Genomic DNA, 25,934 nt, shown 5'->3' with positions numbered 1-25,934 from the left:
TGAAATCATTTTACCTGTTTATTCTGATATTTATTTATTTGTTTAAAAATAACATGCTTCACTGCTTTTCTTTTGAATTTTTGGTTTTAGATGCCTTCTATTGCTTTCTTACTATTTTTTCTAAATTTTTCATTACTTCTCCCCCTTAACCCTTCACATATTTGGTGTTTACCTTATTGTAATTTTGTCAATATCATAAAAACTGAACCAAATGTTATACTGTTACAATTTTTTTTCTATAAACCAGGTTTTATTTTGTTTCTAGTGCTAATCTTTGTCTTGTCTTGTAATATACTTAATTTTCTATATACTTGTAACTGTTTATACCCAAACTCTGATAGAACTTAAAATCTGTCAGTTCATTCAAATGCATCAGGTCAAGAATGTCCTTTTTTTTAGACTCTTGGTATTTAGTGGAAATAATGAAAATAATCTTTTTATGTTGAATTATATATTTTTAATGACATTGATATTTTTGTATATGAAAGATTATCTGCTTTTTAGAGAAAATTTGGAAACCATCAAAGTGTATAATTAAGTTATTAACATTAATTCTGAATTCAACTATTCTCTCTGTCAAACCATGATATTTTACTTATCTATAATTACACACACAAAATTAGTTATCTATTGCTGTGTAACAAACCAACCATTTATTTAGCTTTCTATTCTGGGGGTCAGCACTTTAGGCTGGGCTCAGCTGGGCATTTCTTCTGCTGATCTCAGCTGGGCCACTCATGCGTCTATGGTCAGCTGCAGGTCAGATGCAAGTCAGCAAGGCAGCTCTGCTACAGGGGGTTGGTTGGCAGTCCACTGGGACATGGGGTGGGTATCTCATCATCCAGCAGGTTAATCCTGGTTTATGTATATAATATCCCCAGGGTTCCAGGAGCAGCGTAAGAACAAACCCTAACGTACAAATATCTTTTGAGCTCCTCATTGTGTCATGTTTGTTAATGTCTCAGTCACCAAAGCAAGTCACGTGGCCAAACCCAGATTCAAGGAGTGGAGTTCACCTCTTGGTGAGAAAAGTTACAAAGTGTCCTGGCCGTTTTGGTTCAGTGGATAGAGCATCGGCCTGAAGGGTCCCAGATTTGATTCCGGCCAAGGGCGCATGCGTGGATTGTGGGCTGAATCCCAGTAGAGGGCATGCAAGAGGCACCTGATCAATGATTCTCTCTATGCCTCTCCCTTCCTCTCTGAAATCAATAAAAATATATTTAAAAAAAGAAAGAAAAAAGAGTTACAAAGTGTCCTTGCAAAGGCATGTTTGTTTTGGGGTTGCTCTAGGGTTTATAATTTGCATCTTAAATTTGTCACTGTATTTTCAAATATTTTACTTCACATATAATGTGTAAGAACCTCCTACCACTATGTTTTCATTTCCACTCTCATCTTTTGTGCAATTTTGTTATATATTTTACCTCTCTATATATTATGAACCACACAGTATTTTGTTACTATTTTTGCTTTAAATCATGTTATTTTCTTTAATTTTTAATCTCTTATTGAGACGATTTTTATAGAGTGATTAAAGGATCACAGCAAAATTGAAGGGAAGATACATAAATTTCCCATATATGCCCTGCCTCCACATGTATAGTTACCTCCATCATCAACATCCCCCACCAGAATGGTGTATTTTAGTATAGGTGATGAATCTGTATTGACACATCACAATCACTCATAGTCAATAGTTTACATTATGGTTCATTCCTGGTGTTGTACATATAATGGGTGTGGACAAATGCATAATAACATATATCCATCATTGTGGTATCATTCAGAGTATTTTTACTACTCTAAAAATCCTCTGTACTGGCTATTCATCCTGTCCTTGATTCCCTGAACCCCTGTCAACCACTGATTTTTTTATTGAATTTATTGGGGGTGACATTGGTTAATAAAATTATATAGATTTCAATTGTGCCGTTCTATAATACATCATCTGTATGTTATATTTTGTGTTCATCACCCCAAGTCAAGTCTCCTTTCATATGGTAAGAACATGTTCAGTTTTATAAGAAATAGCCAGTTGACTTCCATTGTGGCTGTACCATTTCATATTCCACCAGCAATGAATGGGAGCTCCTGTTGTTCCACATTCTTGCCAGTATTTAGTGATGTCAGCTTTCTGGATTTTGGCCATTCTAATAGGTGTACAGTCTCCTTGTTGTTTTGATTTGCATTTCTCTGATGACATTATGACATGTTATGTTGAGCATCTTTTCATTTGCTTATTTGCCAACTGTATATTTTCTTTAGTGGGGTTTTTAATTAGAGTGAAAAAGTGAGGTGTCTGATTAGGTCTAAAAGAATTTAAAAAGTCATTTTTTTAAATTGGTTTGTTTTCTTCTTGTTGAGTTTTAAGTGTTCTTTGTATATTTTGGATAACAGTCACTTATTAGATGTATTTTTATAAATATTTTCCCCCAAGAGAATGTCGCTTGTCTTATTCTCTCTTTTTAAAAAAATACGTTTTTGTTTATTTCAGAGAGGAATGAAGAGAGTGAGAGAGAAAGAAACATCAATGATGAGAGAGAATCATTGATTGGGTGCCTCCTGCACACCCCCAACTGGGGATCGAGCCTGCAACCAGGGCATGTGCCCTTGACCGGAATTGAACCCGGACCCACACTCTATCCACTGAGCCAGATTGGCTAGGGCCGTGGTCGGCAAACTGTGGCTTGCGAGCCACATGTGGCTCTTTGGCCCCTTGAGTGTGGCTCTTCCACAAAATATCACGACCTGGGCGAGTCTATTTTGAAGAAGTGGCGTTAGAAGAAGTTTTAAGTTTAAAAAATTTGGCTCTCAAAAGAAATTTCAATCGTTGTACTGCTGATATTTGGCTCTGTTGACTAATGAGTTTGCCGACCACTGGGCTAGGGCATCTTCTTATTCTCTTAACATTGTCTTTTGCAAAGCAGAAAGTGTTAATTATAATGAAGTCCAGCTTATCAGTTATATCTTTTATAGATCATACTTTTGGTGTTGTATCTAAAGCCACACCCAAAATTATCTAAGTTTCCTTATGCTATCTTCTAAGAGTTCCATACTTTGGTATTTTACATTAAGGTCTGTGATCCATTTAGACTTAAATTTTTGTGAAGGGTGTAAGGACCATGTCTAGATTCATTTCTTTGCATATAGATATCCAGTTCTTCCAGCACCATTTGTTGAAGAGACAAATTTTGCTCCATTTTATTGCCTTTGCTCCTTTATTAAAGATCAGTTGACTATATTTATGTGGGTCTATTTCTGGGCTTTCTCTTCTTTTCCACTAGTGTATTTGTCAATTATTTTACCAACTAGAGGCCCGGTGCACGAATTTGTGCATGGGTGGGGTCCCTCGGCCTTGCCAGCGATTGGGGCCGTCTCGCCCAGTCCTGATTGGGGCTGGCAGGCCCGGGGGAGGGACTGTGGGAGGTTGGCTATGGGAGCACACTGACCACCAGGGGGCAGCTCCTGCATTGAGTGTCTGCCCCCTGGTGTTCAGTGCACATCATAGCTACTGGCCGGTCGTCCAGCCATAACGGTAGCTTAGGCTTATATGTATGTATGTATATATATATATACCACAGTCTTCATTACTATACTTTTTAAGTCTTAAAGTTGGACAGCATAGTCCTCCAATTTTGTTCTCCTTCATTATTCTTTAGCTAATTTGGGTCTTTCATCTCTTCATATAAACTTTAGAAATGGTTTGTCAATATCCACAAAATTACTTGCTGGGATTTTCACTGGGATTACATTAAATCTGTAGGTCAAGTTGGTAAGAACTGACTTCTTAATAATATTGAGTTTTCTATCCATGAACATGGGATGTTTCTTCATTTATTTGGGTCTTCTTTGATTTTATTCATCAGAGTTTTGTAGTTTTCCTTGTATAGATCTTGTTTATATTTTGTTAGATTTATTTATACCTAATTATTTTGGGGGTACTAATATAACTGGTATTATGTTTTTAATTTCACACTCCACTTGTTCATTGCTGGTATATAGGAAAGTAATCGACACTTTACATTTAACCTTTATATCCTGCAACCTTGCTATAATCACTTATTAGTTCCAGGAGTTTTTTGTTGTTGATTATTTCTAATTTTCTATGTAGGCGATCATTCCATAGTAAAGACAGTTTTATATCTTTCTTCCCAAGTTGTATACCTTATATTTCCTTTTCTTATGGCATTAGCTAGAACTTTCAGTATGATGTTGAATAGGAGTGGTGGGAGAGGACATTCTTGACTTGTACCTGATCTTAGTGGGAAAGCTTTAAGTTTCTCACAATTAGGTATGCTGGTTACAATGTGTTTTGTTTTTGTTTTTCTTTTTGTAGATTTTTTTTTTTTAACAAATTGAGGAAGTTACCCAGTACTCCTAGTTTACTGAGTTTTTATTATGAATGGGTGTTGGATTTTGTTAAATGCTTCTTCTATTGATATGATCGTGTGCATTTTCTTTTTTAGACTGTTGAATCAGCCTTGCACAGTTGTGATCTGAGAACAGATGGTTTCTATTTTTTAAAATTTATTAAAGTGTGTTTTATGGCCCAGAATTTCAGGTTCCATCTGAGCTTGAGATGAATGTGTATTCTATTGTTGGATTAAGTAGTCTATAGATGTCAATTATATCCCGTTGGTTGATGGTGTTGTTGAGTTAGACTATGTCCTTACTAATTTTCTGCTTGCTAGGTCTATCGATTTCTGATAGAGGAACATTTTTCCTAAAGTTTACAATTTCATTGGCTAGAATAGATTCTAATGATTGGGATAGACTTCCGAAAAGCAGTGCAGCTAGGTTGGCAGGTGGATTCAAGAGCTTAGGATCTCATTGTTACTAAAAGAACAAGGTCATTCCTAAGGCAGTTCTGAAACAATTACATACTAATGCTCTCTCAGATGAGTAACTACAAATCAAAGTAAACAGTAGAAGAGTAGCTGACACATAAAAAGGTCACTGTCACTTCATGTCGAGGAAATACTTGAAGTAGCTCAGCAAATAGTAAAATAAAAAGAAAGAAATGTTTCAGAACAAGCTGTTATATTCATTTGGTATCAATAAAATGGTCCAAAATAAACCAGAAGACCATGACAAGTTATAGCTGTGTAAATGATGAAATCTGATATTTACTGTTTAAATTCAGCAGCTGAAAGAATCCCTTTGTAAAGATGAAAATGAAGTTTACATTACTCTGGAAAAATATGACCTACCAGTGAGTATTTGGATATTATTGTTACCTTTTCCTTCATGTCTACATCATGGTGATGAATGCTCATATTTCCTGGCACAGTCTTCTCCATGTAATAGGGAAAACAGTGAACCTTTAGTGAAAATAGGATGAATAGCTAAATGACCTTCCTTTTTGAGGCAGTTATTTATATTCTGAAAGAGTGTATCTCTAGTAAGACCTTGAAGAAGAATCTCCTTTGCCACATGACCATCATAAAGGGAAAGGAATGACGCATTCACTTGGGCACCAAGTAGTCCTCTGTCATGGCTGGATTTTCAGACAAATTCAATAGCAGTTTCAAAACTTGAACCGTGGAGCTTCTATTTCCTGAAAGCAACACTTGGAACAGGTTTGTAATGTAACTGTTAGGCATGTGCTGGTGGTCTTTGGTAACTGTCATGTTTGTTAACCATCTCAGTCCCACCAGCGGCACAGGGGAGTTCAGGGGATCAGAGAAGACATCTTCACAGACTTGATAGACATAAACCTTTATCTTAAATTGATTTTCAACATTCACACTCAGGTTACTCAGTGTATTGAAAGCCTTCTCTTTAATACTGTGATTGGGATCGTTGATTTTGCTACCAATAATTGGAATACCAACCAATTCACAAATAATGACCTGATTAGCTGAAAAGGCTGCATTGTTACCCAAAGTGACCAAATCTCTTTAAATAATTATAGGATCCTCAGTTGACTCGAGTAGATAAAGGAGTTCTGAAGTTGTTCAGCATTTAGGACAACATCATATGAACCATTGGTTACGTCTTCTGCAAACTGGGAGTAGGCAACCCACGGCACATGACTTTCTCCCCTCTGGCCCCTTGTCAGCCTATAAAAGCAATAGCCCCTGAGGACCAGGCCACCCAGCCCGCATTCAGGGAGCCGTACTGCCGCTGGGGCTGGGGCATAGGTAAGGGCCTGGGAGGCTCTTGGGTGCAGGGTCTAGGAAGCAAGGAGGTCCTGCAGCCACCCTAGCTGCATCATGATAATTTGATATGTATATATAGATTGTAAAAGAATCCCCCTCCATCTAGTTAATTAACACATCCTGTCAATAACTTCTTAAATGTATTTGTAAGTTGATTTTTAGGTAATTTATTTTTTATTTCTATATAATTGGGATTTTTTCTTTTGTTACATTTTCTAATTAGTTGTCGTTTTATATATAACTACTTAACTTTTTTTTTTTTTTTACCAAACCACATTTACTATTTTTTTGTACCAAGCCTCATTAATGAATTCTTTTATTGTTTGTAATAGTTTCAAAGTTTTCTTATGTTTTCCAAGTATACAATAATATCTTTTATAAGTAGTGATCATTTTACCTCTTTTGTAATTTTATATATCCAGGGAAAAAGTGTAAGTGTAATTATAGTAACAGATAGAATGGTCATTTAATTTATTGTCCAAACCAGGACACTTTTGAGAATGAAGATGGTAGGGAGCATTATTAATTAATCTGAAACAACAGATGTAAACTGGAAAGTATGGTTATCTTTGTCTTGTTTGAGACCTTAATGGGAATGCTTCTAGTTTATCCCCATTAAGCATGATACTGGCTTTTGGTGGGGGAGGGAAATATATATAGAGTAAGATATAATTTTTTGTCATAATAGAGAAGCATCATTCGTATATTACTCAGCATTTTGATCAAAAATGAATATTAAACTATAGAGATGAATATGATTTTTTATATTTTATTTTTTGATATGTTAAGCTATATTAATAGATGTCCTAATCCTGAAACGGATATACTATTCTTTTGTTCTTGGCTTTTTGTTTTTTTCAAATGTGTGTGTGTGTGTATACAAGATTCCTGTTTGCTATTATTAGGATTCATTGTTTCAATATTCATTAGTGATGTTACTCTTGATATATTTGGTGAGAGAAAGCTTATCTAGATTTGTTTTAAGATCATTGTTGTACTTGTGTGTTTTTTTAAGTTTTTTTTTTTAAAATATATTTCTTTATTGATTTCAGAGAGGAAGGGAGAAGGAGAGAGAGAGAGAAATATCAGTGATGAGAGAGAACCACTGATTGGCTGCCTCCTGCACACCACCCACTGGGGATCAAGCCCGCAACCCAGGCACGTGCCCTTGGCTGGAATCAAACCTGGAACCCTTCAGTCCGCAGGCCGTCGCTCCATCCACTGAGCCAAGTCGGCCAGGGCTTTGAAGTTTTTTTTTTAAAGCATATTTTATTGATTTTTTACAGAGAGTAAGGGAGAGTGAGAGAGAGTTAGAAACATTGATGAGAGGGAAACATCAATCAGCTGCTTCTTGCACACCCCCTACTGGGGATGTGCCCGCAACCAAGGTACATGTCCTTGACCTGAATCGAACCTGGGACCCTTGAGTCCACAGGCCGACGCTCTATCCACTGAACCAAACCGGTTAGGGCTGTTGTACTTGTTTTATAAAAAAGAATTTGTAAACTCTTCCTTATATTTAAAATCTTCTATTTAAGGAAATTTTATACACAAAGCAAAAAGAGGAGAGGATAGTGAAGCTTCTTGTGCCCATCACATAGCTTTAACAGTTAACAATATTTTGCCTTTTTACCTCTCTGTTTGTTTTATTTATCCCATGTCATTTTCTTCTTTTCTTTCTTTGGGGGGATTGGTGGAAGAAAGTGTGGGACTGGAATATTTTAAAGTAACTAGAAGACATCATATCTATTTACCCATAAATAATTTAATATATATTTCTAACAGATAAAGACTTTAAAAAAATATAGCAATAACTGGGTGGGGGCAGGTCAGAAGAAGTCAGTGGGGGAAAAATGGGGACATATGTAATACTTTCAACAATAAAGATTTTTTAAAAACAAAAGAAATATAGTAATGACTATTTAAAGATATTATAGCTAAAAAAATTAACAGTAGTTCTTTGTCTAATACCCAATCTGTTTACAGTTGTGTTTGTTTAAAAAATGTCATTTTAGAGAGGCTTTTTAAAAATCATAATCCAAATGTAAATGCATGTAAATCCAAATGACATTTCTTTTAAGAGAGAAGCCATTTATTTGTTGGATAAAATTGCTTTATTTGTCTTATAGGATTTCTCATATTTAGGATGTTTTTAATTTTATCCTTATGATTTCATTTAAGATAGAGGTCTATTCCCATATTTCTAGTAATAGTAGTTAGATTTAGAGGTTGAATTAGATTCAGGTTTGATTTTGTCCTTGTTTTTTATTTTTTCAGGAATAACACAAAGTGCTATATGCTTAGTGTTGCATTACTCAGGAGGGAAATACTGTCCAATTATCTCTCTTTATAACAATAGATCCGGATTATGTTTTCATGTCATTTAATATTTTTTCTACAACATGTTAAATGACTGCATTGCATTCTGTTGACTAGCTGTTCCATAAATTATGTTTATATTTTATGACTGGATGTTTAGGTGAGAGTCTTCTTCATTCACTATGCTAATTACTTAGTGTTTTTATTATTTTGAAGACTCACTGACTTCAATTTAGGGAAATTTTCTTTTGTGATTTCTTTGATAATTTTCAGCAGATTTTAGCCTCACTGGACTCTTTCTTGTAGTATGATTATTCCTTTGTCAAAGGATGTACTATTTTCTTAAATAGTGTAATGAGAGTTGTTGTTTTTTAAAAATGATCCTTAAATTATGTGAGTTTCCTTCAGAGTGAGTTTTCATATATTTTATTTTGCTCATTCTCTTTTACACCATTGGTTTTCTTATATGCTGGTTATCTTTGCTTGTCAGTTCATATTTAAGTCAAAAGGATTGGGTGGCTGGTGTAGGTTTTTTCAGCTTTTATATAAACTGAATGTTTTATATCTATTGGGGCATGGTGAGGGCAAAGTCCCTGTTTTTAGGTGGGCAGAGAGCTGACTATGAGACTGTGGGCTCTTTAAAAGTCTCAAGGAGGAGAACTTTATTCAGGGAAGCCAATATTTAAACTTGAGTATACCCTAGAAGCTTTAGCTTTCCTAATATTTAACTCAATTTTTTAGAGAAGAGGCATCTGGTGTCTGCTAACTGCCTGCTTTCTGTATGAGATAGATTGGGATGCTGATTAGGTTAATTGTTATGTTTTTCAAATCTGATTATCCCCCTGATTTTAGCTTTATTTATCATCCTCTTCCTCTGTTGATCCTGCTGACTAAGTAGGATTCCATTGAGCATGGAATCCAACTTCCCGGGTAAGTCTGGTACCCATCTGACACCATAGTTATTACAGTATTGTCGACTATATTGCTTATGCTATACTTTACATTCCCATGACTATTTTTATAACTGGCAATTTGTATTTCTTAATCCCTTTCACTTTTCTCACCACCCCCCAAATCTCTGTTTGTTTCTGTTTTGTTTGTTTATTTTGATGTAGATGAGAGGCAGGATGTAACTAATTTTTCTCCAACTAGTCATTTGTCTAAATATTAATTGAATAATTTCCCACTGATTTGAAATGCCACCTGACTTCATCAGAGTGGTTTGCTTTTGAAGAAATAGAAGCCTACTCAAAGAAAGATCAAGCAGGAAATACAACTGCCCTTACTGAAACTCAGAAGTTTTTAGTTTATTTCTTCTCTTTGGGGCCTCAAGTGTGGCTTCCCTGTCTCTCTTCTTCATCTTCTTCTTCTTTTTTTTTTTTTGTAGACTGGTTTTCTGAATACTTACCCTCTTTTATATGACCTTACCATGACATCGAAAAACGGAAGCCTTTAAGACTACAAGATGGTCTGGTCTGTTCCTTATAGTTAATTAACTTAGTTTACATGTTCCAAGTACCAATTCCTAGGAAAGTGAATCTAATTCATCTTGTTATGCCTGGGATTGCATTTGGCATATGTTATTAATGTAAGTATTAGGTGAACCTTTTCAGCAGGGGCTATAGATGATGAACTGTTTTCAGAATAAAGGGTGGGACACATGTCTAAAGAGGTGCCTAGTACAGCGTGTCTTTATCATATACACAAAATTCTTACATATGTTCATGTTGACCAATGTCACCCTAATCAATTTAATAAATAAATATATATAAAAAGGAATATATACCATTCTTTCCTATTAAAAAATATTTTGGTTATTCTCACTAGTAGCTTATTTTCCAGATTAAATGTAGAACCTATAATTATACTTTAAATCTACACTCCACTAGCCACATGTGACTTTATTTTAATTAATTAAAACTAAAATTCAGTTCTTTCGTTGTACTAATCACATTTCAAGTGCTCAATAGCTGCATATGGGTAGTGGCAAGTGTATTGAATAGTGCAGGTATAGAATATACCATCATTGCAGAAAGCTTTATTGGGTAGTGCTTCTTTAGAGGCTTGTCTATTGATAACTTATCTAATTTAAAAAAATGTATATTTATTTCATAGAGGAAGGGAAGAGAAACATTAATGATGGGAGAGAATCATCTATCAGCTGTCTCCTGCACACTCCCCACTGGGGATCAAGCCTACAACCCAGGCATGTGCCCTGACTGGTAATCGATCTGTGACTTCCTGGTTCATAGGTTGATGCTCAACCACTGAGCAACACTGGCCAAGTAAATAATTTATCTAATTTTTAATGCCCATGAAAGAAGCAAAAATGTTTTGTATAGGGGTCTTTTATACCAGTGGTCGGCAGACTGTGGCTCGTGAGCCTCGGTTTGCCGCTCTGTTGACTAATGAGTTTGCCGACCACTGGGATAGGGGCTTAATCACAAGGAACAACAGCAGCCTGTAATTATTGGAATCGAGAGTCTAGGTCAATGGTCAGCAAACTCATTAGTCAATAGAGCGGCAAATCGCGGCTCGTGAGCCACAGTTTGCCGACCACTGTTTTATACTATTTTTGTCAATATGTGGAAGATGATGTCAAGATAGCTTTGTTTTCTCATTTTAAAAGGTTGATGGAAGAAAGTTTGAAAATTACCAAACTACCATAAAGGAGAAAATAAAAATCTCCTGCGACCCCAAGGGATAGGATTTTTAAATAGCTTTTTTGAAGTATACTAGTAATATATAAGTGGACATAGTGTGCAGTTGGATTAATTTTCACCAGCTAAATAATATGTCTTTTGACTGCAGTTTCTCTATTCCTGGGATATTTTTTATTCATGTCTTGCTTGTTTGGATTTTATAATCATAGTTTTGTTCAAGAAAACACATTAGTATATTTCTTATATTACATCAAGAGGCACGTGATGCTAGTTTGTCTCACTGATGAAGGCAGGTTTGATCACTTTGTTGAAGTGGTGACTGCCAGGTCTCTCCAGTATAAAGGCATATTTTCCTTTTGTAATTAATAAGTAATCTGGGATGATACTTAAAGACTATGTGAATATCTTTTTTCCCAACAACTTTTCACCCAATGATTTTAGCATCCATTTAGGTAGCTTGCAGGAATCAATTATTACAAGGGAGTTGCAAAATGGTGTATAAAAAATTCTATCATTTATCATTCTATTTAACAATTTTTAGCTGGCATTCTTCTCCAAAATTAAAATTCAGTTCCCCTCCCCGCCCGTCTCTCTCTTCTTTGATTCTTTATTTCCCCTTTTTCTTTTTTCATATAAGCACCCCAGGTATTTTTTATGAAGTTGGTCAGTGTGACTCATCACTATACTTTGGGACTCATTGCTATGTATAGTCACATCTGTGTAAAGTGATGTTAATCCAAGAGAATTTTACTTTATAGCAGGTTGGATATTTTTATATGTTCGACTTAAACTGAGAATCCTTATTCTTATAGAATAAGATTGTTCAAGTATTAACTTAGATAAAAATTATACCACTTTGGGTCTTTCTTGATTAATTCTACTGAAACATAAACTTTTCAGAAACTGGGGCAACTGTGTTAAGGAATTCCCATTTACACCAGGCAAGAAAGTAAACAGTAAGTGGAGAGTAGGGTAACAAACACTTATGGTATCAAAAAACAACCGTGAAAAGGATCTGTCTTAATGTGCTAGCCCATTGCAGTTTAACATATTGCTTACAACCTTCACAATAGAATTTGAGTGACTTCAGTTACACATTCCAGGAGACTGGCAGTCTGTTACAATCAGAGTCTGAACTTTAGAGCAGGCTAATTTACAGCGATGGGATGAAGAAAGTTGTGGATTTGTATTACACACTCTCACCTGACACTGTATCTGATCCCTTACCTGCTGATTGACATCTTGAATGAGCTCTTTGAAGCAAGTTCCAGCTTAATTAAAACGTTTGCTTGGTTAGCAGTGATCTGTGAAAGCCTGTGATAAATATTGAATCAGGTTCACCTGCTGGTGGCTGTGAGTGGATAAACAGCTGCTTTGTGCAGTTTAATCATGAAACTGTGGCAGTAGAGTACTACTACTGTTTGAATTTTTTAAAAAGAATAGTTGAAACGGTATAGTTATGTCACTTTTGCTATCTTGCTAGAGTGTGTGCTTCTGTGAGATTTTGCACAACAGGCATTCTGTACCTGTTTAGATGGTTTGGACAACAGCAAGTGGTTGATAAAGATGAACAATAAACCCTGTTTTTTATGCCTCAAAGATTGTAATATAATTCTGTACTCATTGGCTTTTTACCACTAGCTCTATATGTGCATGACTTTTTGAAATAAAAAGGACAGTATTTTGCTTTTTTGCCAAGTTAAATGCTAGATGATAATAAATCTTAAAAGTTTTAAGATTTGAGGTTATGAATTCTAACTTCACAAATTTATTGTGTTTTGTAGTAATTTGAAGAACTTTTGGTTTTACTTTTTTCATCTGTAAAATGGAATTAAAAATTAATATTACTGGACTGTTTTAGAATTATGTTAATATTAAGTAATTTAAAAATATCAAAAAGAAATGAATTTGCAAGCAGTTGAGGAACCTTTATAAAATTACTAGAGGCCCAGTGCATGGATTCGTGCACTGATGGGGTCCCTTGGCCTGGCCTGTGGGGATCAGGCTGAAACCAGCTCTCCGACATCCCCCGAGGTTGTCCCGGATTGCGAGAGGGCGCAGGCCAGGCTGAGGGACCACAACAGTTCATGAATCCGTGCACTGGGCCTCTAGTATGCATATAAGATCTTTGGTTAATCTCTTCCTACCCTCCCCCCACCCCCTTCCCTCTGAGATTCATCAGTCTGTTCCATGTTTCCATGCCTGTGGTTTCCACTCCTGCATTGAGCGTCTGCCCCCTGGTGGTCAGTGCACGTCATAGCTATCAGCTGGTTGGTTAGTCGCCTGGTCGGTCAGTCGCTTAAGCTTTTATATACACACACATACACACACACACACACACTAGGGCCCAGTGCATGAATTCGTACACCTTGAAAGGAACTGTGGGCCGCGAGGCCGTGGTGGGCATAGGGGCGGGTCTCGGTCCATCCTCCACACTCCTGCCTGGCCTCTCCTGCTGCAGCGCCCAGTCCCCTGTCTGCTGGCAGCCCTGCTCCCGCCACTGCTGCTCCCACGCGCTGATGGCGCAGGCCCTGCTTGTACCCGCTGATGGTGTGGAGGGATTGGGGCTAGTGCCAGCAGCAGGTGCGAGTGGGGCTGGCGCCATCAGCTGGAGCAAGCAATGGCTGCTGCTCCAATCGCCCTCAGGAGCAGGGGAAGGTGGAGAAGCCCTCAGGAGCGATTGGGGCCAGAAGCCGCTGCTTGCACCTACTGGTGGTGCCAAGCAATCGGGACTGGTGCCGGGTGTTGGCAGTGGGTGCGAGCAGCCACTCTGGTGCCTGCTGCAGGTGCGAGCGGGGCCAGCGCCGGCAGCAGGTGCAAGTGCTGGGCGGGACTGTGGCGCGTGGGAGCAAAGAATTTTCAGTAACCATAAGAGGCTCACCCCGATGACAGCAACTGGCTGTCTTGGTCTGGCGCTTCTGCTCACCTGCTCCACCATCCCGCCGCGGCCGACACCCACCATGTTCCGCGCTTTGCCGCCTGCTGCTGATGCCTGCCATGTTCTTTGTGCGCCCCCTGGTGGTCAGCGCACATCATAGTGACTGAGTTGTTTGGTTGTTCCGCTGTTTGGTCTATTTGCATATTAGTCTTTTATTATATATATGTGTATGTGAGTGTGTGTGTGTGTATGTATATATATATAAAGAGAGAGAGGGAGATCTGTGAATTATAATTTGGTTTATTTCTTTAAAAATATTTTTATTGATTTTTAGAGAGAGAGAAAGGAGAGGGAGAATGAGGGAGAGAGAGAGACAGAGTGAGAGAGAGAGAGAGAGAGAGAGAGAGAGAGAGAGAGAGAGAAACATCAGTGTGAGAGCTGCCTCCTGCATGCCCCCCTACTAGAGATTGTGCCCTGACCAGGAATGTAACGCAACCTTTCGGTGTATGAGACGATGCCCAACCAACTGAGCCACGCTGGCCAGGGCTCAGTTTGTTTATTTTTCTAAAGTATAATTGTGCCTGGCCAAGTTGGTTATAAAGAAAATGCTGTTTCCATTTGATTTCCATATAAAATCAGACATAAGTTTTGGGGTAAAGCCCTCACCCAAATAAATCGCAGTCTCCTTTGAGCGCCTGATGGATATTATGGAGTCACTTTCTAGAAATGCACAAAAACTTGTGTCTATAGTTTATGGGTCATCTCTAACCCTCTGTAATAGTTCATCGACCCTAATTTAAAATATGCCTTTGTCATTTTCTGTTTCTAAGCATATTTAATCTCCATGCTTATTTTTATTTTTCAAGTATTCAGGTATAGTAATTGTTTTTGTTGTAAGCAGAGGTTGGAGAAAGTTTTGAAATTTTAGAGATTGACACTAGTATCTTAATCTACTTGAACTTCTAATTATGGCTTTGTGAAAGAAATACTGGCAAGGACTCAGCAGTTTTGGCCTTTTTTCCCAAATCAAATCTTAAAATCTTTCTTCATTTTTTCAAGGAATTTAGATATATGTCTCTATATACCAGGAGAAGTGAGGGACTAGATAGAAGTTTTTAGAGGGACATTTTCCAAAAATTCCTGGGTGCTGACATTCTAAGAATAGTTTCAGCTACTGTAGATTTGAAATGTATTTTTGCACAATTGAATCCTGCATAATAACAGGTTTATGCTATTATTTGGGTTGGGTTTTCTTGCCTTTTGGAAGTAAAAGGACTATAGACAGTTTCTAGCTATGGGAGAAGCAGCCATCTCTTAGTTTGCTTCTGGCACTCAGTGTAGCTGCTTTACATACAGGTCTTAGAGATTACAGGTTTTGGGGAGCCCATGTGTTTTATCTTTCTTAAAGTGTCTTTTTTCTTTTTTTTATTTATTGTCGCCACTATTACAGATGCCTCCATCCCCCTTTGCCCACCTCTATCCTTAAAGTGTCTTATCTATCTTTTAAAGTGTTAGCCTTTCATTGAATTGAAGGATACTATGACCTCCTGCCATTTCTGTTTTCAAGATTAATTCTCTAGTTTTCTTACAGCATTGAATGTTGCTGACTTGGGTACAAATACTTCTTTTTTGTTATTAAATGTCTTTTTAAAGCCTCTGTTCTATTGCCACATTTATTTTTTTCCATCCTCAAATATGATTGTACCAAATCCTTTCATAGAAGATCACTCCTGAAGAAATAATTTCTTTTTAAAATAGCAAAAGAAAAAGAATCAACTTTCTTAAATTCTTTCTTCTACTCTACTTGCCCATCCACCCACTGAAAAACTATCTTCTTGAGGAGTCACTTTAAGTTGATAGATGGTGTGATGATTTCAGAGGACTTTAAATCTTAAAAAACAAACAAAGAAAAACATGTTAATATAAAATTTGCCATCATTTATAATTTTTTAAACTATGAAATGAAAAACAAATTTAAGTTACCTTAATCAAGCTGCTCTAGTGGAAACATTTTCTGAAACTAGTGCTTGATCTTAGTTTTTGTTAGTACAACTATAAGCATAACATTTAAAAATAAACTCATTATTTAAGTTATTAGTGCCCAATTCACACCTTTTAAAAATTAAAAAGTTTGAATCCAAAGCAGCAACTTATAAAGCTGTATAATAGCTTCTTTGTTTGTTTGAAAAAATTATATGAAAAATGTATTTATACATATATGAAGGTCTGCAAGTTATTATGAATTATTTGGGATGGGGAGCTGATTTATTTTGTATATTTCTGTGTTGTTTGAATTTTTTGGTCAGGAAAAAAGTGGAATTAAAAGGTGTAGGTGATAAACTTTTAAGTGGAATTGGTGTTGAAAAGTGTTCCTTCCATCAAAACATAGATGATCTCCAAGCCTTCAGAAAAAAACCACTTTACTGGATTACTTTTATGTTTGGATAGAATAGATCCACATAGTATACAGCAATGCATTAGACCCCAGCTTTCTAATATTCAGGATAAATTTAACTGTATCATAGGGAAGAGAAATAGTATAATTGAGTGAAAAGATTGAAGGTATAAAAAAGTAAACTAATTCTGTTACCTAGAGTTACCCTAATTCTTTTACTATGTTAATTAATTAATGTGATCATTGCAAAGGCCAAAAAAGAATTCAGTCAGAAATATCATGATATAATTTGCACCCCATTTTGTGTGTGATCATAAATTGTCAGATATTGCAATATATGTAACATAAACCACATGTCAGCTGTTTCCTGCCTCACTGTTGACAAGAGCCCCATTCATAACTCTTCTTTTTATCCTTTCAGTGAATAAGTAATTATTCAATATAGAAGGCAGGATATTTGGAACTGGCTATTTAATGTGGCAGCACTCTGTAATGAAATCTGCTGTTACTGGCAACCTGAGAGGGGAATGTAACAATTCCAGCATAGCTGTAACTTTATCTGCTTTGACTGTTTATTTGGCACATCAGTGAACCTTTTATCCCAGTGAGTGACAGTTCCAGAAGGGTCACATTTACATCCATTCTATCATGTATTGTAATATTTAATGGCGGACAAGGTTGAGTGAGACTGGCAGTAATTTGAACTTGCTTTTCCACTGAGTTGAGGCTAAAAGACAGCTTGAGCCCCAGTATTGTGGTGTAACATGCTATGACTTAGCATTTGTTGATGAAGGCTAATCTTACTGATTATATTTTTTTCAAAAAACTTCAGTTAAATGGTATATTTGTTCTACTAAACTATAACTCTACAGTACAAATTCTCTTATGCTACTGTGCTACTTAGCTTTTTCCCCCCATTAGTGATCACTTCTATAAACTAACCATTTCATGGAATTTCTCTTATTAAGGCTGCACTCCGTCTCATATGTATAGTAATTAAGGTTAAAGTTAGGTAATAATTAGTAAGAATCCATGAGTTCTAATATATAGCATTAAACTTCTTTTCATTTTTGAGAGTTTAGAAACAGGAGAGAAAAAAACCAGGTAAACGTTAGACTATATTCCTGAAGTTCCATATATGGTGTATTTAAGGAGACATTTATATAACTATTTCAATTATGAAACTAAATTATGAGTAAAATTGTCCAGGAAAAGGTATTCTGAATGATAATTTTACTGATGGATTTGCATTCTATGACAGGTAATTGAATTTCAGATATACTTGTTCCACACAAGCAACCTGCCTTTATTATTAAATATTAATAATATGCATTCATTTTCATACCTTTGCTAGAGAATAGTTCTCGCTTCTGTTGTTCAGTGATACTTAGATTCAACTTGATATTTCTATTCTTTTGTAAGCTATATTTTAAATACTTTAAAAATATAGGTATATTATAGGATATTTAAATGGACTGTGCTGTAAACAAAAATAGTACTATCAATTCTAAGCTCACTTATTCACTTGAAGCCTAAGCAAAAATTAAAATTATCTTATTATTTTTATAATTTATGAAAGGGGAAAGTTAAAATGTATTTAAAGCATTTATAATTTGATAGTTGGAGTGGTATGTTAGAAACCAGTGCAAATATGAAAATATCATTTATAAGTTTTAAGAGTGGAAGAGAATCAATTTGAAATGGAATTTGTAGTTTTTCTTTAATGGCAAGTATTGGATGGTATCTTGATATTATTTGAAAGTTGTGATTCATTACTATGGGTTCTGATTCTATGAGAGGTTTGATGACATTTTTTGTGGTAGGTCAGACATTAGTTATCTTTTTCTTTTCTTGTACAGCCCTCTGGTCACTGTTCTAGGTGCTGTTGTTCTACTAAACAAGGAAACAGTCAAGATTCTTCAAGTGCCACTAAGAAGGATCATGGGGGGAAATCCAAGATACCAAAAATATATTTTGGGACACGTACACACAAGCAGATTGCTCAAATTACTAGAGAGCTCCGGAGAACAGCGTACTCAAGGGTCCCGATGACTATTCTTTCCAGCAGGGATCATACTTGTGTCCATCCTGAAGTAGTAGGTAACTTCAACAGAAATGAAAAGTGCATGGAATTGCTGGATGGAAAAAATGTGAGTAAAGTTACTTTGTTTTTGAGAAAAAAATAAGGTTAAAAGGATTACATTAACTCATTTTTTTTGTTTATTTTTTATATGTACATTTCCGGTTAAAATCAAATAACTTATGAAATCAAATTAATTACTAGTATTAATATATTTTGAAAACTAATTTTACCACAAGAAAAATCTTTATTCAAGTTTAAATTTATGGTTTTTGTCCTAAAGTTTGGGGATATTTATTTCCTTGAAATTAATTTTTATTTAAATCAGATGTCTTCTTACTTTCTTCTAAGTCTTTCTACCAGAAATAGTCAAACATGGATGATGTCATATGAAGAGATAAAAGTATTTAAATGGGCTAGATTTAATTAATGTCATACATATTTAAAACTTCAAAGGAAGATAGTTTATTTATGTTTTCTTTGAGCAAATTTTAAAATGTTTTTTTAATTGAATGAGAAATATAATGATTACCTTGTCTCATTCTGATTAACACAAACTCCTGTTTCCAAAAAATTATATTAAATTACTAACTTTAAAGATATGTCATTGTGGTTTTGAAGTTTTCCCAGAAAACCTAGATTGACATGAATTTGGACTAGAAATTTGGTGGAAATAGAGGTCTTTCTTACTAAAGACATGACTTTAAAATAATTATTTGGCACAGTATTCATTTTGTAGTTTGTGTACCTGTTTGATAACTAGCTTACTCTAAAATGGAAGTTACGAGTCTGTAATTACATCCAGAAATTATTGGTGAACCATAAATTGATAGTATATGAAATGACCAATGATATTTTAATATATTTTGAAAGTTGTTCGATTTTTCACTAGTATTTTGTCAGAGTTGTTTTTGTACAAAAGGAGATAAACGATAGCCTCTAGATTTTCATTTAATTGACATATCACCTTCTACTATATAATGTAAATAAATTATTTTATATTATGCTCTTTTTTCTCAGTGCTTTCTTTTATTAGATGGAAATTTATTCAAGCTTTGTTTGGGATATTAAAAAGATGCTTCAATAGGCATTCAGACATGTGAATATGAAATATAAGTACTAAGGAACTTAACTTGTTCAGAGCCAGGAAGAGAATACAGATTATTTTCAAAACCATTGTTGAAATACTATTTATATTTATTTCCAATAAGTTCTTCTTAATTGAGGAACTGTGAAATCTTCACAATATTTAAAAAGTTCTCTGCAAGGAGAGATGAAAATAGTAAAATGTCAAATACTAAAAAGGTAATAAAATAGAGAAAAAGCTCTTCATGATAAAACCCCATAAATTTTGTGTACTTTTAAGTAGACTTCTTTCCATAAGTGGCTAATTAATCTACTGGATTCCTCAAATTCTTGAAATTTCTCTTTTGTCTATATAGTTTATGCAAGAAGACTTGGCATTGCTTTTTTTATTTTTTTTTACTTGTTATTGGGAAAATTTTAACATACTCATTTATTTGTTACCTCATTATTAAAAGCAATTATAAAGTTTAAGATAGTGCATTGAAAGCAGATAGTCTTATTTTATGTAATCCTCTAGAACACTATATTGCTGGTTATGTTTTTTGATCTTTACTGTCATAAGTTTGAATAGTGTAAAAATAAAAAGTAATCCAGTAGACTTGAATGTTTAGAATTTTTTATTGGCATTTAGTTTCTGTTTTAAAGTAAACAAGTCTTTAAAAATTAGCGATATACATAATTGAATATACCTGCTTGTAGTTGTTTGTCTTGACTTAATTCTGCCTCAGAATGCTTAGCTCATAGGCATACATGAACATTCTTTTTCTTGTTCCCAAGCCCTTAGGGTAATTTGGTATTGTAATGAGGGCCAATTACAAAGTCACCATAGGTGTCTATGTTTACTGTGGCTGAATTACCAAAGAGAAATGATAAATAGATAACTGACAGTTTGAGTGAAAAAGAGTGTAAAGTGTGATAACGCTTTAATTGACAGACTGCCCTCAGGGTTGTGTTACACTGCTAAAATGGATGAGCTTTTCTGGTTTTGCTATCAGCCTGCACAGGAGTGTCATTCTAAGTGCCCTTAAAGTGTAAACTTTCTGATTTTTTGGCTTGATCCAAAGGCACATGTGTTTTTGTTCACTGTTTCTTTTATGAATGTGCTCTTATACTGGAAATGCAATGCATTTATCTGTTAAAAGTTAATTTTGTTTCAGTTAAGAAAAAATTACCTTAACTAGCCCCAGAAATAATTTTAAAAGAATATTTTAGTTATGGAAGAGAATATCTGTTTTTGTTAGGATGAGATTTAACAGTTTTTAATCAATTTTGTACAAATACATGTTTTCTGAATAGTTGGGATGGTAGATATGGTATAATTTTCTCATCTTTGCTTTGTGGCTTTAATGATGTTATTAAAATTCTGAGATAAACTTGTTTTATTTCTCTGTGCCAGTATTGGTTCACATTTCAATCATGCATATTTGTTTTTAGGGCAAATCCTGCTATTTTTATCATGGTGTTCATAAAATTAGTGGTCAACACACATTCCAGACTCTCCAAGGGATGTGCAAGGCCTGGGACATAGAAGAACTTGTCAGCTTGGGGAAAAAATTAAAGGCATGTCCATATTACACAGCACGAGAACTAATAGAAGATGCTGACATAATATTTTGTCCCTACAACTATCTTCTAGATGCACAAATAAGGGAAAGTGTGAGTAGATACGTAAAAATTAGAGCTTTTTTCTTACTTATTGGGATATAAGTGGTGAATGTGAAAGCTTTTAGATATTTTAATGTCTTTTATTTTTTGTTTTATAGTTAATGTATGTAAGTATATAAACAGATTAGAGTACTGAAAACATATTGTAAGGTGTAGTAAAAATTGAATTTTAGATCTCGTCACTTTAATTTTCAAAGTAATAAGTACTTTTAAGGACCTAATACTGAAGCAGGATTATAGCAGTTTTCATCACCTTGTTAGTGGTGACATTTTGGACTGGATAAATCCTTGTTGTGTTGGGCTGTCTTGTGCATTATAGGATGTTTAACAGCTTCTCTGTTTTTATTCACTAGATGCCAGTAGCACCCTCACATGGTAATAATAAAAAATGTCTCTAGACTTTTCCAAATATACCCTGGGGGGCAAAATTGCCCCCAGTTGAGATCCATTTACAGCTATCACTCTCTCCATTTATGAATAGTCAGAAAGAATTATTTTAAAACATTTATCTAAAGAATCTGTTTTGAAGAATTTATGTTGGAACATATTCATACTTTGCAAATTATGCTTTGTGAGCTTTTGAGAAGTGAACTTCGTATACATCATTTGTGTTTATTTGCCTGGTTTTTCTTAGGGACATCCAATTGTTTCAGTATAAGACAAAAAAAAAAAAAAGAATAACTTGGTGTATTCAATTGTTATTTCTCTCTTTAGATCTGACTGTAAAACTCTAGCTTTCTATCTCCTGAAGTTTGAAATGAATAGAATTATTTTTTACTACCCCTACTATCCTACCTCTTATCCTATCTCTTGGCTAAGTCTCTTTCTTCTGAGCGACTCTGCAGATCAGTCTTCTAATATTACTTTTATTAATCTTTCCTCTGCTTAAAATCTCTTAGTGCTCTTTGCTCATGGGGTAAAGTCCATATTTCTTAAGCTTACTTTCAAGTTGCTCAATAGTCTGACCTGAATCTGCTCTTTCAGCCTTCTCTGCTGCAAACTCCCCAACTGGAAACCCTCAAAAATTACTTCATAGTGGTAATTACCTGGCTGGGTAGCTCATTGGTTTAGAGCGTCATCTCGATATACCAAGGTTGTGGGTTTGATCCCCAACCAGGGCACATACAAGAATCAACCAAGGAATGCATAAATAAGTGAAACAACAAATCGATGTTTCTCTCTCTAAAATCAATCAAGCAATAAAAATTACCTTATAGTCCCCTGAGGATTCCTTGTTCTTTCCTGTATCTCTGCTTTTTTATTTTTAACCACTGAGCCCTTTGTCCAGGCCTGTATTTCTGCTTTTGATGACATCTGTGTTGATGAAATGCCCTACTCTCTCTTTTCTATTCAAATGCAAGTCCTATTCCTCCTTAAACTCCGTGTATTTCCTACTCTTCCATAGTTCTTTCTCAGTCATCTTCAACCCTCTGTATATTATTATTTCTTTAGAGTAACTCATTGACAGTTGCTTTGTGACATTTCTTTGTGTTAGTCAGGACTTTTCCACTGGCAAGTGACACAAACTCGGCTTCAGTAGAGCTTAAGAAAAACCACTTGACTAACTCTTCATTGTGATGGCTTTATGTTCAGGCAGGTTCTTTCCAATGGGAACAAAGATAACCATAGGTAGCTAGCTAACCGGAAAAAAGAACATGATCTTATATTAGTCACCCCAAATTACTCTGATTGGCCTAGTTTGGATCTCATATCCATTCTTGAACCAGTCACTGTGACCATGCAGGGATGTAATACTTTATATTTAATTGACAAGCCTGGTCTCTCAGTCTACCCATGTTGAAAGAGTGGTGATGTCCCTTGTTTAACAGATTAACAGTCCTACCAACATCACGTAGGAGTTGGGGAAGAGCGGTTCTTACAATGAAGTGTTGCAGGACAGACTAAAACGAAATATACATTAATGTTTTGATAGTCTTTTGAATCTTTTATTGTTATTTTAGTTTTAAAGGTGTTTTTTTTACTCTGCTTTTTAAATTATTTTGGAGATCCCTTCATAGAGGGATTTTTATGCTCCTTTGTGTAGCCAGCTATACTTTAATCCAGACTCACTTAACACATTATTTTGGTTGTGATAGGTTTGCAAAGTATTTTGAGAGTGAAAAATGGCAAACTTTGTAATGTTGAGCTGATATTTGGTTGGCTTTAGGACTTTAGAAGTTTTAAACCTAGAATCAGTTGCACTTGCAATATTGGCCTATAGTGTGAATTTTTAAATGAAACATCTACCTACTGCTGTTAAATGCATTTTGCTGAAAGTTTTACGGGGAATTTTTTTTGTCTTATAGATGGATATCAATCTGAAAGAACAGGTTGTCATTTTAGATGAAGCTCATAACATTGAGGACTGTGCTCGGGAATCAGCAAGTTATAGTGTAACGGAAGTTCAGCTTCGGTTTGCTCGAGATGAACTAGATAGCATGGTCAACAATAACATAAGGAAGAAAGACCATGAACCCCTACAAGCTGTGTGCTGCAGCCTCATTAAGTAAGAACATTTGTCTATCAGTGTCATTTGTGCTGCCTTTGTATTAAAAACATGTTTTATTTTGCAGAGTATTTTATAGTTAGCAAACTTTGACCAGGCTACTTTGGAAATGGATTGTTCCTTATCAGTTAAACTTTTAAAAATAGGCCTAGTCCAAAGTTTTGTCTTAGTCAAAAGAATATTAAGGACAGAATAGATTTTTTAAAAATTGATAATTGTGAATCTTATTCTTAATTTAACAGCCCTATATGCTGTGTATATGACATTGGGCTGAACATAAATTAATAGTTTTAATTAACATTTTAAAATTCTGGATATGGCTTTAATTCATTGTTTTACCTCCAGTTTGAGTAGAATTCTGGTTTAATGAATTTCAATTAACCAATATCTCAATACTGTAAAATAATATATTTAGTAGTAATTTTATTAAGATTTATATTACATAATTTCTCTTTCATTAGACATTAGGTTTTTTATCTCTTTACTAGAGGCCTGGTGCATGAAATTCGTGCTCTTGTGGGGGGTCCCTCAGCCTGGTTTGCGAGAGGGCACAGGCCAGGCCGAGGGACCCCACCTGTGCACGATTGGGGCCGGGGAGGAACACGGGAGGTTGGCCAGCTGGGGAGGGACCGCGGGAGGGCTCTAGGGTGTGTCCAGCCTGCCTCACTCAGTCCTGATCAGCCGGACCCCAGCAGCAAGCTAACCTACCAGTCGGAGCATCTGCCCCCTGGTGGTCAGTGCACGTCATAGCGACTGGTCGACCCGTCAACTGTCTGCCCCTTGGTGGTCAGTGCACGTCATAGCGAGTGGTTGAACAGCCTTAGCATATCATTAGCATATTATGCTTTGATTGGTTGAACTGATGACCGGACACTTAGCATATTAGGCTTTTATTATGTAGGATCTTAGAAAAAACCTTCTCTGACTCTAGATCCTGTTTCATTTATCTCAGCATTTTTCTGTTCCCTTAACAAGTATACTTTTTTTTTTTTTTTTTTTAAGGGTTATGTGCTCAGGGAGAGCCACTTTATTTTTTATTTTTATTTTTTTATTAATTTTTACAGGGAGGAAGGGAGAGGGATAGAGAGCCAGAAATGTCGATGAGAGAGAAACATCGGTACCAGCTGCCTCCTGCACACCCCCCACTGGGGATGTGCCCGCAACCAAGGTACATGCCCTTGACCGGAATCGAACCTGGGACCTTCCAGTCCGCAGGCCGACGCTCTATCCACTGAGCCAAACCGGTTTCGGCAACAAGTATACTTCTTAAAAAAGTGAAAGTTATACAGTCACGTTTGAACAGAAAAGGTATACACAAATTTCTATTGTAAAAACCTCCTTCTCACCCCACCCCCATATGCTTAGTTCTTGTCCTCCTATACAAATTTATCATTTAGTGCATGTTTATGTCTAATGACTCTATTCTTTCTCAAATTTTTTGATAGTTCTTGTTTGATGTATAAATGTTGAAGTGCCTCAGGACTTGGTCCTAGGACCTCATTTCATTTCTAGCTCTTCACTTCTCCTAAATTTCATAACCCTGTCCCATAGCAGTACTGCCGAGGCCTGAACCTGTGTCTAGCCCCAACCTCTCCCAGGAGTGCTATTTTCATAAATCCAACTATACTTTATATCTTTGTTTGTATATAAAATTTCAGCTTTCCAAAACAAAACTTATTCCCTTCCCCTACCTAACCCCCTGTCTTTCTCATCTAAGCAAACAGTACTAGTCAGTTTCTCAAATAGAAAATCTAAGTATAATTCTCAATTACTGCCCCACCTCATTCAATTTATCAGTAAGTCTTGTAAATGCCATCTGCACAATATATCCCAAATTCTTCAGTCTCATGTCTACCATTCAACTAGAATACTGTAACAACCTCCTAACCTATCTCTGCTTTCACTCTTGCCTTTCTCCTATAATCCATTCTGACTTTGAAGCTGGAATCATCTTTTAAACACTTAAAATAGATGGTCTCTTTCTCTCTTATTTAAAATCCTCCATTTAAAACCTTCCCATTGCATTTTGAATAGAATTCAAATTTCTTATCCTGGCTTAACATGATCTGATTCTTGCTTATCACTCTAACATTATTCATACCATTATTCCTTTTTGCCCATTGTGTTGCAAATACATTGGCTTTCTTTCAGGTCCTTAAAAGAGGATAATTTGTGAACCAC

At 35.6% G+C, this 25,934-nt stretch overlaps 1 protein-coding gene and 1 pseudogene across 1 annotated transcript in view; one reads left to right on the top strand and one right to left on the bottom strand.

Moving 5' to 3' along the window:
- Positions 1 to 25,934, top strand: part of BRIP1 (BRCA1 interacting helicase 1) — a 99,310-nt gene that overhangs the window by 18,078 nt on the left and 55,298 nt on the right. The window contains 3 exon segments of the mRNA XM_054709671.1: positions 18,276 to 18,566; positions 21,017 to 21,238; positions 23,554 to 23,753. Coding sequence (XP_054565646.1) covers positions 18,276 to 18,566; positions 21,017 to 21,238; positions 23,554 to 23,753 — 713 coding nt within the window.
- LOC103293210 (armadillo repeat-containing protein 10-like) lies at positions 5,187 to 14,081 on the bottom strand (annotated as a pseudogene).

The sequence above is a fragment of the Eptesicus fuscus genome, chromosome 20 (assembly GCF_027574615.1).
Source record: "Eptesicus fuscus isolate TK198812 chromosome 20, DD_ASM_mEF_20220401, whole genome shotgun sequence".
Taxonomy (NCBI): Eukaryota; Metazoa; Chordata; class Mammalia; order Chiroptera; family Vespertilionidae; genus Eptesicus; species Eptesicus fuscus.
The sequence above is the reverse complement of the archived record's forward strand: the minus strand, read 5'-3'. Positions and strand labels throughout refer to the sequence as shown.